This window comes from Phalacrocorax aristotelis, chromosome 3 (genome assembly GCF_949628215.1).
Source record: "Phalacrocorax aristotelis chromosome 3, bGulAri2.1, whole genome shotgun sequence".
Taxonomy (NCBI): domain Eukaryota; kingdom Metazoa; phylum Chordata; class Aves; order Suliformes; family Phalacrocoracidae; genus Phalacrocorax; species Phalacrocorax aristotelis.
Window position 1 is genome coordinate 85,866,073 of NC_134278.1, and position 14,251 is coordinate 85,880,323.

A 14,251-nucleotide genomic window follows, 5' to 3' on the forward strand; every position below is an offset into this window, starting at 1 on the left:
TTATACAGTTTGCTGTTAAAATGGCTTGAGTCAAAAGGGCAGATATAGTAATAGTGGGTACAGACCTGTGCAGTTCTACATCTCAGCTTTCCTTTATGAAGTATTTCCTTCATAAGCAAAGAGAAAGACCAGATGACCTAATAGTCTTGTCTACTTTTAACTTCAGTGATTTAACACTGCAGAGTCATGGTGCTTAATGTTTTAACCTCCATTAAGGGAAGATTATTCTAAACTTCAACTTCTGAAGGACTTCACTTTTATACCCATAGGTTCACATATCAATTCACAGAAGCGTGCAAAATAAGCCTTAATACTGCCATAATTGTGTGTGCAGTTGCAGTGATTGCATGTGGAAATTAGAGAAGCATGTGGTACTATGGAAGCACAGTCCAGATTCCTACACAGTAGTATCACATATTATGCACTGGCATAATTAATTCTCTTAATGTTAAAAAAAAAAAACAACAAACACAAAAAAACCCAAACAAAACCACAACAAAACAAAAAACAAAACAAAACATAGAAAAGAGTTTCAGTTCTGAATCTATATTTTCCCTCAGTCTGTTCAGCTTCACTCACTTTTTGCCTTCACCTGTACAAATGTTGCCACACTACTGTCTCTCATTTCCTGTCTAATAGTTGTTCATAATAAATGCCCTGCTGCTTATCCTTTTCCTATCCTGAGCATCCTAATTAACCAGCTATTCATTACTTCAGAAGCCACAGCCAGCTAGGATAGCAGGACGAAGAACCTCATTCACACTAACAAGGGAAGCCCTATTATAAACAATGCTGTATAAATACAGAATTTCTTTGTACATTCCACTATGTACACACTCTTATACTTGGACGGGTTTTTTTTTTGAGGGAGACTTTCTCCTTTTTTTCCTGAGATGAAAATAGCAATTGTTTGTAACCAGGGAGCTTTGGAAGTTGTGAGGGATTTTGGGAATAGCTTACCTGGAGACACACTGAGATTTAAGTGGCTTCTTGCCCCTCTGAGTTAGCCTATAAAGAAGAATAATATCTCCCAGTGTTAGAGCTCAGAAGCCTTTTTGCACAGATGATCACTATTAGGAAAGCTTTTAATATGATCAGTTCAGACAACTGTCTAGATGTGCTGGTTTTAAACAGAAATTTGCAGGCAAAATTTCTGTAATATTTGGCTGTTCTGAAAGACATACATACTGTTGGAGAGCAGGAACAGTTGAGAGTTGTATTTTGACCATAGTAAAAAGACATTATTTTGAAGCCTGCACAAATCCTCTTCTGTCTCTGGAATGAGAGAAATCTGCTAAAAAGCAGTGAAATTGTGATCGAAATCTGGTTCTCCTGGGACAGTGCCTCTACATCCTTTTGTGAGCACTTTAAGGTTCTTTATAGAGTGCAATAAGATAATTTCTTTTGAGATAGTAACAGTTCTGGCTCCTCTACATGTAAACCTCCTCCTTCTCCATCTTTTTGCTGTCCATTAAGATGTTGGTTATATTATCTAATGTATTCAGATACTCTGAAAGACCTGGCTTGACATTTGATTTGTGGGACTGAAGGAAACCTCGGAACCCTCACAGATTGGTTAGATGATAAAATTCATCACTAGAGGGGTGAGTGTTGATTGAAACACTCTTGTTGATTTGATTCCCTGATGTGAATCCTTGTCAACCAAAAAAGGGAATGTAGCAGGTAGTTCAGAGTGGCATTGGAACCAAAGGAGCCATACATCAATATGGTCTGCTATAAATATTCTAATTATTTATTAAAACAATGGGAGAGTGTTGGCAGGAATCAGTCTTTAAAAGCCTGGTAATTTTCAGGACCTCTTTCACCATTGTTCCTGAGTAACCCCTTAAAGGGTTGACAAAGTGTGTGGTTTTTGTCTTTATTTTTCCCCACAGTATTTCTTGCGGTTACTCCTAAATTCTCACAACTCCAGAAATAAATTCATCTTAGCACTTGAAAACTCTTGTCTTCCTCAAATATTGTGTTTTAATTTCAAATTCCGATGAGCAAATGTGATGACATGACACATGACATGTCCTATATTAAGTGCTGCTGGGAAAGGTCTACCTCCTGATACCAAGCCAAACCTCAAAGCACATTCTGCTTTGCAGTAGCTCTCTTTATTTACTGATTACTAAGGGCCCTTTATGCTCTGAACTATGTGGAATTCTTTAATGAAATAGAAAATCCATTCTAGAAGAAATTTTTAAAATAATATTCAGTTCAGCTTTTTTGGTGATGCTCATTCCTTAAAATTAAGCAAGTGGGCTGGAATTTAATCACTTACGTACAGATATCCATTTTGGGATTTTTGTTGACATTTTGAGCTGTTGCTTCACATAAATTCCTGATAGCTTCCCAATCTGTGGCTCTTCCTTTTGGATGTAAGTACAGTACAATAACCAGTTTCTGAGGAGGGCAGACAGAGAACTCTTCTGAGTTTCCTGGGCTCCATGCAAAGCCAACAATTCACTCCCTTTTCGTCTCTTGAACAAACACAGTATCCCCCTTGACCCTGCAAGATTGACTGACTGACCCCTTGACATCCTCACTTACTTTTTTCCATACCTCCTGTTTGGAAACTTTTAGCATTTTGGTTCTAGATATATGTAGTTGTGGAAGAGTAGGAAATAAAAGGGTAGTATCTACTGCTCTTAGCAGAGCTGAATCTTTTATGAGAACTGGGCACTGGATCACTGAGAGCTGTTTAAAAATCCAGTGACATATGAAGTAGATGATTGTGTGGAGTATGTATGACAGCAGAAAAGATGGGAGTTTTCAGAACACTTAAGCAATTTATGATACACACATAGGTAGCTTTTTCCCCCAGTTGCTAATTAGCTAATCAGTTTGAGATAGTACCATGATTCTTATTTGTTCATGGCATGGCAATAGGGGTAAATCAAGCAAGGTCATATGTCTTTCTAAATTTCACGCTTACAAGTGGTCAAGACTTCTTTCCAGCATGCACAAAAGTGTGTTTTCTTTAGGATTCTCCTTCACCTAAGCTCTCAGCTGGCCACAGGGCATCAGGAGGTTTGACAGAAAGTCAAATGATAGAAAGTAATTTTCCCATCATGGTTGAATAGATTCAATAGGTGCAATGAATTGAATTTTAATTGTCTGCCATTCTCTGCTTTCATGGTTAAGCAACAATGTTTGAAGAATATTTTAATTAGTGAAACTGCTTGCATTAAATGTCTTAATTTACAAATACTTTTTATGATTAATTTCTGACTTGGAGTCCTTTTTGTAGTAACAGGCTTTCCTTGCTACCAGTTTGTGCCTTGAGGTATATCTTAGCAAACAAACAGTAATCTCATCCTTTACACTAAGATGACAGGATGTCGTGAAAGTGTTGTAGAAAAATAATTTTCAAATTTTAAGCCATGGGTATTATACACTGTGAACTTCAGTCCCTACAAATAGGGGAGGTCTTAAACTTCACTGGCCTCAGTTACTGTTTTTACTTAGGAGGTTTTCCTTTTCCTCCATCTTCCTGTTGCTTTCTGGCTAAAAGGTAGGAATGTATTTTTTCAGCCAGAACATTTCTATCTTGTAAAGCTTTCATTTCCTTAACTTTACTTCAGTATCAGACTTGCTTCCCTACCTTTCATTTAATTACTAATTTCAGTCAATATTAATTTGTTACTGTGTTATAGCATTGGATGGAGAATTGAGATGAGAGGGAAAAATAATTTTGTTCAGATTATTTCTCCACAGTTCAATAATGTGGTATAACATATATTTTGTTAAAAACTAAAAATTAAAACATTATTAATTTTTTTTATTTCTTAAGAGATTAAGAGCTTGTGAAGAAGTAGATTATTTTAGTGTGAGTTTTCTTCAGTGCTGTCATGTGAAAGTTAGGGAAAGTCCAGCCCACACTGAAATATGCATATTATGACTTTTGTAACAGATGACACAGTAATTAATTTTAATAATTGAAAGTTGGTTATCAGGCACTGAATGGAATTCTGATATAAAAGGTGCTCACAGTTGTGGTATCACACATAGTAATACTTGATAAAATAAAACAATTTCAGAATAATATATGTAATACTTATTTTATGTTTAAAGAAGGATTGGAACAAAAAGGCCAGCCTCCATCTCCCACAAAGAGCAAAGCGGAGCAGCCTGAGGACCTGCAAGGTGATGCTGAAGGTAGGTGGTCTGGCAGCTTTTCTGAGCTATTAATCAATTTTGCATTTTGGGGGGAAAGGTTTCTCTGAAATCTTGGAAAAGAACTGGAAAACTTTCATTTAAGAATGTCATTTGCATACACTTGGAGAGTTCCTTTTGGCCTAGATCATGAGATTGTAATTCTTCTGAAGTATATTTCATCTCAAGGTAGATTCAGAATTACAAATGCTATTTTTATGTGATGGGCTACTAATTATTGCTGATATAAAATGAGAAATTGTTGCTGTTTTATCTCTAACCTCTTCTGACTTTATGTAATTAATAATACAAAATGTAATGCATGCTGTGCAGGGCTTGGCTCATAGTCTGGTTGGTTAAGTTGGTCAGGTAAATCAGCTACCTGCTGCAAAGCATGGAGCAGTAAAATTCTTGCTTTCCTTTTCTGTAAGAAATTTTTCCTGTATCCCTTTCCACCCCAGTTATGGTGTTTATGGCTTTAGACCTTATGCAGTGCATTACATCTATCCACAGTCAGAAGTCACAGGTGCTTAACGTTATGCATATACTGTTCTTCCTGTAAGAGTGCTTTCCTGCACTTGAGTCTTCACAGGGCAGCTTGTCCATGTGTATGGAGGTAAATGTGGTCTTTGTTGTTCTAAAATTGGATCAAAGTATCTTTTCTTAAACTGTATCTCATTGGGAGTGTTGTTAAAAGATGTTAAAATCAAAGACTTATTTTCAGAGTGGAGAGTTTCACATTGCTCTCATATGTGTGGAAGATCAAAATGCCCCAATGCTGGAGAATTCCCCTTATGTGAAACAGCTAAAAGGATGAACCTTAATCTTTAATCCATGACAGTACCGTATCGTGGATTCTCTTTGACCTACTGTTCCTCAAGTGACATGTCTCATTCTGCACCTCAACCAGTGTCTCCACAATCTTCATCATTTTGACCCAGCACCGTGCATTCAGCTCCAAAAATATTCTGACTGGGGTATAGTGTGAGTCATAAAGAGCAGAAAAATGTTAACATCCATCACTTTAAGTAACTGCTAGTAACATCCTGTCACTAACATTGTGACTGGTTGTTAATGGCAAGTACTTAAAGCAGTAGCTGTCATCACCTGGAAGGTGTGGGGGCACCCAAGAAATCTCATCCTGACTGGTCATCTTTCCTTTCATGCTGTACTAAACCCAGCTCAAATTAAAGTACCAAGTTTATGTTTGGATTAGAGAATTCAATGATGACAAACTACATGTCAATTTGTATGCAGGCTAAATGGCATGTGGGATCGTGGAGTCATTTTCCATATTCATAAATATGCAAAACAATAATAGTTTTTATGATATATTTTTATTTGGAGGGTGGCTAAAAGCTTTCATTGTATCAGTGTCAAAAAAAAAAAAAAGAGAGGAAAAAAGTGTGTTGCGAAACTCTAAGATTTTCCTTTCATTGGAAAAATAACTGATGTTGCACTGTTTTCTGTGGCTTACTAGATACCGTTTCCTAGTTTATTATGCCTGTCAATGTTTCCTTGTGACCTACAGTTCACTTTGTGGACCACAAACAAATGTATTGGAAGAGTGAAGTAAATAGCATGGCAATAGAATTATTGCATTACCCTCCAGCTGTAAAATGCTTGAATTCCTTGAATTTGATGCTGTACAGTAGATTTTGCTGATGCAGACTTGAGGCCTGTAACACATAATCGTTGCTGCAGAATTTAATCTAGCCAGTGACAGAGTCCTCTTCTCCTTAGGGAGGAATCAGGCTTGTAATGTTTAGGATTGAAAGTCTAAATTTAAATTTGAGGGTGGTTGTGATGGGGAGAAAAAAAAACGGTAATTAAAGCATTTGCTGAGGGGGGCTGGGAAAGAAACCTGTGTCAGGTTTCTGTGTCATTACCCATGCCTCGGTTTTGAAGAGGAGTCAAGCTATTAGGCTCCAGACACTGAATTCCTATAAAGTTGCCAAGTGGCTGGAGTCTAATGTAACACACCTGTGAGCCATTTCCATTTAAGTAAATGGGATTTGCAAACATTTGGCTGAGAATAGGATTTAGATTTTATTGTTTTAATTATTAGCTGTCAGTTTTGACTAATTAAAAGAACTTTTAATGGGGAGCCTTGAAGATTATGAAAGCTGTGAATGTGTGACATGAACCAGAACTACATGTCTGAGTAATTTTATTTAGGTAGGAGTTTGTCTTCACTTAAAAAAAAATGCCTTTTTCTTTTTTTTTTTTTTTTCTTTTAAAAAGACCTTCAGAGTAGCTAATGCATATAAACAGTCTCAAATAAAACACAATAAAGCCAAACTCCACCTGAGGTCAACTTGGGTGAATTTTCCTCATGGTAAAACAGAAGTGCTTTCTGTTCAGCATGTTTTAACTTTGGGATAGTTCACATGCTTTAGGTACACCAAATTTTAAAGAAAAAAAGAAAAAAAACCCAAAACAAATCCCAGAACAAAAAATTAAAAAAAACAGCAAACAAAAAAATCCCAAGCCATGGCTTTTAGCAATAAAAGCAAGTCCAAAGATACTTGTATTTAACATTAGATATTATTTACCCCTTGGTAATATATAAAATATCTAACAGATATGCACTGAGGCACAGGAAAAAACAGATGTTTTTTCCTCTGCTTAGTTGTCAGTGACCTTTTAGACTGAAGATGGGAATACAACTTGCTATTTTAACAGCCACATGCATGCCCTTGTGGCAGTCTGTAAAAACTATTCCACTGAGTTTAGTAATATTTCTGCTGTAATATTTTTCTCCAGCACACCAAGCTGGTTCATTGGCTAGAGGTAATGGAGCAATATCTTTTCAGTGCATGTAAAAATCTCCACAGAAGATCACGGAAAGTAGACTCCTTCATTATTAGCCTATCTGTAATCAAGGAAAGTCGAATAGGTGGCTGTATATAAGGAGCTTGTTTTGCAGTAAGCTAAAATAAACACTTGACATGCTAATGAAAGCAATTTTATATCGAAACTGTAAAGTATTAATGGTGTCTGTTATTATGCTATTAGATATATTGTTCTCTGCCTTCAGAGAGTTGATAGAGAAAAGCAAGCGTGAACTGCATAGCAGATTCTCCTGTCAATGGTTATATTCAGTATTTTTTCATTGTAGCATGGGTAAGGGGAAATGAATAGACTGGAAGCATGGAGAAATATTCTTTACTCCCAGGTTCCCTGCAGTATTTCATGTTTGACACGTGCAAACATACAGTGTAATTTTCTTTTAGGTTTTTTTTTTTCTTTTCCCCCTTTCCCGGGTCCTGGGAGAGTAAAATCAGCCAGTGATAATTTTGCTTTCCCGTTCAGTCAGGTGCACTCGTGATTGAGTGATTGTAAAGTCTCAGGTAGGAAAAATATGTTTGGCTCTAAACAAATCTTAGCATTTCTTACTTCGGTAGCTTCATAACAAAATCCTAAAGTAATTACATAGACAAAGTGGCAGTACTTGTCACAGCATAGGAGCCACGAGTTAGCAAAAGTGCCACAGGTCACCTGTTCTCATCCTACTGATTGTCACCAAGCAAAAGCAAACAATTTTTACAAAAGTCTAACAAAATAAAATTTTAAAATGTTCCTTATTTCTCTTAGCTACCTCCCCAAATGTCCTCCTCTATGAGCTGAGCAGCAAGGTGTGTGCAATAGATTTTTCTTGATACTGGGAGAAGCAAAACTGTTTGCCTTTTCTTTCCTTATGAGATTTCTCAGATATAAACCAGAGCCTGCCCAAGAGCTGACCCATCCATTCCCACCATGGTCTGCAGCTGATCAATATTGTATCAAAGACAACTAATGCATCTAATAACAGCAGCACAGTTGCCTGATCTTTCTCCTCCTCCAGGAGAAAGATAATCCAAGCAGCAAAAGCTGTTTCTGTGCCTCCTGAGGTCAGGATCCTCCTTGTCCTCCCTGAAACTGGAGCTCTGCAAGTTGTCTTGCTCCCAATTTTCTCATAAGTTTCTCCCAAAATGAATGACAGGATTCTTCCTGATAGGTTGTTGGTCCCACATGATCACCCTAGCTGAGGCACAGTGTATGTTCGAGGAGCTGGTCTGTTGGAATTGCTCGTCCAGGTTGAACTTTGTCTGCTTTCTGTTCACTTGGTGGAAAGGAGAACAGTTTGATGGATAAGCCAAGCCCAGAAGGTCAAAATGAACACAAATTACCTTTAAAACAGTTGGTAGAGTTGGTCTCTTTGCCTGATGGGGTCATCACACTATCAACCACTATCCACCCCTTGGCTTTCAAGGGCAACATCAAATGTCTGAAATGTTGCTCGGCAGTGTCAGAAGTCTGAGGCTTACACCAGCAGGCTTCTGCCTCACTTGGTGGATGCTCTGTCCATGACAGATGTCAGTCTAGTGATTAGAGTACACAGCAGAAATGAGGCAAAATGGAGTCACATCTTATCATGACAACTCATTGGTTCAGCAGGTCATAGCGATTAGGTAGGATGCTGACCAAGAGGGAGATGCCCTGGCTCCTTATCCCTTCTCCCCAATAGCTTTTGTCCAATGACAAAAAGTGCATAGTCTTGGGACTAAAAAATAAAATCCATTTTTTGGCTTAGTCCTTTAATTGTGTGATTAACTTAAGGCTTCCCCTTCCTGGTTCTCCTTTATATACCACAAATTTTGCAGCTTTGCTGCTCACTCCCTAGCTTCATAGACAGGGATATAGTGTATGCACCCACAAAAGTCAACAGTGCTTGGCTTGTGCTGCTTTCCTCTGAGGTGGATTTAATCCTCCCTGGGGCTGGGGGCTGCGTACAACTGCTACTCTCTGTCACCATTACACAGTGCTGTTCAAAGTGTCTTTTCTAGGGAGCTTCTAATACTATGCAGGCCTGATTGTCTCTCTCTTTAAGGTATGGATTAGTATTAACTAGGTTCAACTTCTGATTAGTTTTAAAATGTTCCTCGGCTTATAGCAAGCAATGCTTTTATCATTTGAGAAATTGTAGCCACATTTCTTCTTAGCATCCCACAGGGCAGTAATATTCTTCCCTAAATTTCTGCTCCACTCATAATCTACTAAAAACGAACATCTGGACACATAATTATACTTCAAAAATTCACATTCTCTTATTCAGTCTTAAAAGTGCTACTTCTTATTAAGATAGCTTAGAAGTTAGTGTATTCTTTTTGCCACCAAACCAAATCATTAAATAAAATTTTAAGTTAAGATAAAGTACTACAGAAGTTGTTCCCTGGGAAGCATGTGTATCAAACATGTCTGTGAAATGTTTCACCTTAATGCAGATCGGTTATATTTAAAGTGATGCTATTAACCCCGGTCCACTTTGGTTGATAGCTTCTTTTTTCACTTTTGTTTTGAAGTCCACCATCTGTCTTGACTGATTACAGCTCTCAGAATATCAGGTGATCACCTTCTACTTAGCCAGGGCAAAACCAGGATGCAGTCTGTATTTTTATTTGTATCTGCTCTCTGAGCAAACCCTTCTTAGAAGATTCTTTTCATTGCTGAAGTGGCTTCTACTGTTTCATTAAGTTGCCGTGCAGTAGCTACACAAAACAACTTTGGAAATGCAGTTCATTTTGGCCTCCGCAGGTGACGTGCTGTCCTGCTTATGTTGACCATTTACCCGTTTCAGTTCCTTTTACCAGTCAAATATACATGTGCATAAACTATACCAGGCAAACAGTTTCAATTCCTGTTTTCACACTAGATGCTTCAGAGCAAATTTTCTTTCTCCTGAGATAAGCGAAGGTGCAAAATACTAAGTTACTAAAGTGACTAATGCAATATTGTCAGAGGAGGATTATACGCAATGACAAACCAGTGTACCTGCAGGGGACTCATCTGTCAAGGAATTAATTTCTCATTTCTAACCATGATGTGAATAACAGTAAACCATCATGATTATTCAGGTCCAGTGCAGAAGACAGGGCTAGTCCCTTAATTCTGTGATACTGATGCAAAATAGTGCATATTTTTGTTCACGTTTTATGCTGTTTTTAACAAGTGTGATCTCCTATGTGGCTTCTCTGTCCATTTCTTCACTTTGTTACATTGCCACACCACATGATTTTGTTACCTGTATGCAAAAAAAATGAAATAGGTCTCATGTTTTATTTTGACTATGGCTTGGAAAAGAAGCTGTGCCACGGTCCTTAACAGTGTGCAGTTAACTAGACTCTTTGGCACACCAGGAAGGTATGAACAAATAGTAAATTGACATAGTAACAATGAAACTTGTGATCCTGTTATGCACCTTCATGTATGGGGGTCCCTTTCTTTCTCTGTCTTTTAGATAGACTGCCTATAGGACTAGGAGTCAGGGCTTCTCTGTTCTGCTCTGAGCTCTTCCTCAGCCTGCTCTTCAACATGCATCAACTCACGTGAGCGATTTCTGCCCATTTTTGTATACTATGATAACAGTGATTAATACTTGTGCAGCATATAGACATACACAGTGTATCTTTTGCATCAAAATGCCAATTGTATCTTTGTCCTCAATATGGGCTGTGTATAACATGTAGGGTACGATGTCCATATTCTGGTTACGTCGAACAGCTCAAGCTTCCAAGAGATGTTTGCTTTCATTTGTTTTGAACAGTCACAGTTGCAGATTGTCAGAAGTAGTGATGATCAGCATCTTTGGCAATGAAATTTTAGATGTCTTTTGCCAGGTACCTGTATTGCAAAATCTGAGTCACACTGTATGTCAGACAGAAGAATTACACCCAGTGAAAAACCAGCCTAGCTGAACATTCCTAGCAGTGTTATGTACAAAGTGGGTTGGGACAAATCTGAGTGCTCATGTCTTCCAAGACCTAATTTGATGCTGTGGCTGTTCCTCCCTAGCCAGGAAAGGTATAATGAAGCCGAGTTACTTGCCTTGTGATCCACAGAGGAGTGAGGCAATGGGAACACGCCTAGTGACTTCATGACTTCAAGGGGCTTTAGATTGGGCTCCTATACTTCTCAGGATGTTAAATAGGTGAAATACAATACTGTTATTTTTAACCTCTGAGATAATACCCACGAGCTAAAGTTTTCTAATTGTTTTCCCACACTCCTCAACAATTCTTGACAAAATGCTGCATGAAAATGAAAACCTGTTATTTGTTATGGTGACAACTTCACTAGGCTGCGTGCATTGACAGCAGCGCATTCAGGTCTGCATCTGCGGTGAGGTAAATTGTTGAAGCAGCACAGAGGGAAGAAGTCTCATAACTCCATTAAGCAATTACTGCAGATAACTCTTTACTCACCCTTCTTAAAATTTACCCCAAAGGGGTTATAGACAAGTAGTGATTAAAACTGACCTAAATCATAATTTAATTAAAAGAAATTGAAATGCAAACTGAAAATGTTCAGTAACCTCAGGCCACCACCCTAATGATTCATTTTAATGCATTTGTAAGTTCTACAGTAATGGCCTTTGTGTGTACGTGCTTCTTGTTTTATGTCTGATATAATTTTATCACTAGAATACTCTGAAAATGGTTGCAGGCAGTATGATCCTGAGTGTATACATGGATATGTGTGTGCTTTCTCGCACTTTAGGGTTTCAGTGAAGTCAGCGTATCTACTCATGTGTAGAATGTAACAGCTGTAAGATCAAGCCCTGTATTTTCAATTTTATCACTAATTAGTTTCCCTGTTATCCTAGAAGGACCTTCATGTCATTAGTATGATTACCATGGTGATATTTTTATGCTGTAAAAAAGATAATTCAAAACTGGCATCCTTTGTCTGCCAGATCTTGGTTTGTATTTGCATTTGTCATAGAGGTGTGGCCCAGCTTGAAGAGAGATTTGCAAGCTAGACCACAGGAGATGCACAGTTGCTGGCCTCCCAGAGAACCAGAGGATGCACCCAAACTTGCACGGCAGGAGCCATGAGGGGATGTAACAGGGCCAAACCTGGTGCTTAGGGATGTGGTACATACACAGGTCTATGAGATGTGAGCCTGAGGGGTTGGCCCTCTGTCTCTCTTATTTCTGCTCCAGAAAGGAGGAGGGTGCCTGAAGGAACCTTACCCTGACTGTTGACACACTACGAATGACAATAAGTACAGCTTTCTTAGTAGTGAATACAATTTTATTATTAATAACATTTAAGTTGGAGGGGTGGAAGTAGACTGGTTTGTACTGGTTATCCAGAATTTCTTCCTTTAACTAAAAATACGTTATCTGCAGTTCTGTTTTCTTCTGGAAAATGTCTTTCTTGCACCAGTTTTTGAGACACCAACTTTAGCCTCAGCTCGAAGTATGTCACTGACTGCTTGTGAAGAAAGGAACTGCTGAAGAAGAATAGGTGTACGAGTGAACCTGGCACTTATTCAGCTCTGAAATGGGAAGAGCCAAGAGGCCAGCAAGGCTATTAATATTTTTGACTTGCCATGTTTGTCGCAAGAACAGTGAAAGATGTAAAAAGCCACGTGCCTCCAGGGTCTTGCAGAGAAAATGGGAACAATAGTAAAACCCACTCTGGTGCTGCTGCTGAGAGTTTGTCCTCTGCACTTTCATAGGGATCTTGTCGCAGCCCTCTCCCATCTGACCGCTGGCTTATTAGTTATCATATCATCTGTTTTGGGGCTGCTGCTGCAGCTGGCATATCACTGTGCATGCTAAATACCTCTCCTTAACATAAAGTGAGCAGGCACTCACAGAGTATCCGGTTTTCTAGTTTAGTTAGAAGTGCTGCTTGCTCTGCCAGCTTGCTGAATGTACTGAATTGATCACTGTTTACCAAATATCAATGGGGGTATATATCATTGGGGGGGGGAATTTTCTTGCTGATCTCAAAGAAAAAGGCCAAGAGGAGAGAGCAAGTGCCTATCAGGCGGTAGTCAGCTTGGCAAGGGAAATGAAAATATATGGCCAGAAGTAGGTATTGTAGTGTCTGATGTGCTTATTTCATTTGTACAGTGCTACTGTAATTCTCAAACTCCTGTTTTTTCAGCTGACTGCCATGCCACGGAAAAGAAACAGATGTTCCCATTTGTCTTTTGATGTGGCTCAAAATCATTTACATTTGCTGGCCTAAAATGACACGACATGTTGTTCGGCACTTTTTCTGTCTCCTTTAGAGTGAGCGACAGATTGCTGTTCAATTACTAGTCTAATAGAAAAGCAGATATTGTGAGGACAGCTTTCACCTAGAGGAAATGCAATTGCCAGTTGCTGCAGTAGTGGAAAGAGAAGGATGGCAGATACTGTAGAAGCCATCCAGTGGAAAAGACATTTTTATTATTAATAATGTCATGGAGAAGACTCAAGGGAAATGCACTGGGTCTGACTTCTCTACTAGGGCTGAATAAAAATATGGTGAAAAACTGGCTTGGTACTCCTGTAAAATATATTTTCAGCTCTTTGCCTTGAGCATGTGCTGCTTGAAGCCTTTCCATTTGCTCTGTACCCAGCTCCAATGGAGAGCAATAATTACAGAAAGACTCTTCATCAGTAGAAGACACTCAGTTGAGAGGCTTATTAGAAGATCTTTTAAAAAAAGGGAAGAAACTGTTTGTTCAGACACTTTGGGATTAGTCACTTCTCCACCCTATAGTTTGCTTTCTTATCGGTGTATTTGTACTCCACTTCCTCCCTTTCTCCTGAGATTAAGAGATTCTCCAGGCCAAGCAGAGCTTAACCCTTCCTTCTGCAAGTAATTTACTTGAGGATCACATGGACATTCTTAATTTTTTAGCATTTCCTTTTCTCTAATTCTGTCGAAGTCACATCACAAGCACAACACGTACTTTTAATATGCTGATCAAAATTAATTTTCATGTCACAATCAAGTCAGTCTGTTGGACTGGGTCAGAGTACAAGAGCTAAAGCTTCTGCTTTTGAAGTCTTATACATTTTTCTTTTTCAAGGAACAAAATGAAGTGTTGGATGGAAAACATGTTAACAATCCAATATATAGTGCTGTAATTATCCTTCTATTATACCAGTTTTAAACAGTGAATATCCAGTGAAATAATAGATTTAGGGTTGACAAAACGTACTGATGAATATGTGCTTTATCTGATAATCTGATGAACCAGATGATCATTTAAACTTTCTTTTGTAGTTTAAGTTTTCTCAGAGTAAGTGACTTCAAGAAGAGA

At 38.4% G+C, this 14,251-nt stretch overlaps 1 protein-coding gene across 17 annotated transcripts in view; it reads left to right on the top strand.

The window, feature by feature from the left end:
• The window catches only part of MACROD2 (mono-ADP ribosylhydrolase 2), a 911,164-nt gene that overhangs the window by 836,304 nt on the left and 60,609 nt on the right, over positions 1-14,251 (top strand). For 9 of the 17 annotated variants that reach the window (XM_075088275.1, XM_075088276.1, XM_075088283.1 and 6 more), the window contains one exon: positions 4,084-4,164. In XM_075088275.1, the coding sequence (XP_074944376.1) occupies positions 4,084-4,164 (81 nt within the window). Of the gene's footprint in view, positions 1-4,080; positions 4,165-14,251 lie in introns of all 17 variants that reach the window. The other 8 variants (XM_075088273.1, XM_075088274.1, XM_075088281.1 and 5 more) reach the window with 1 other exon arrangement.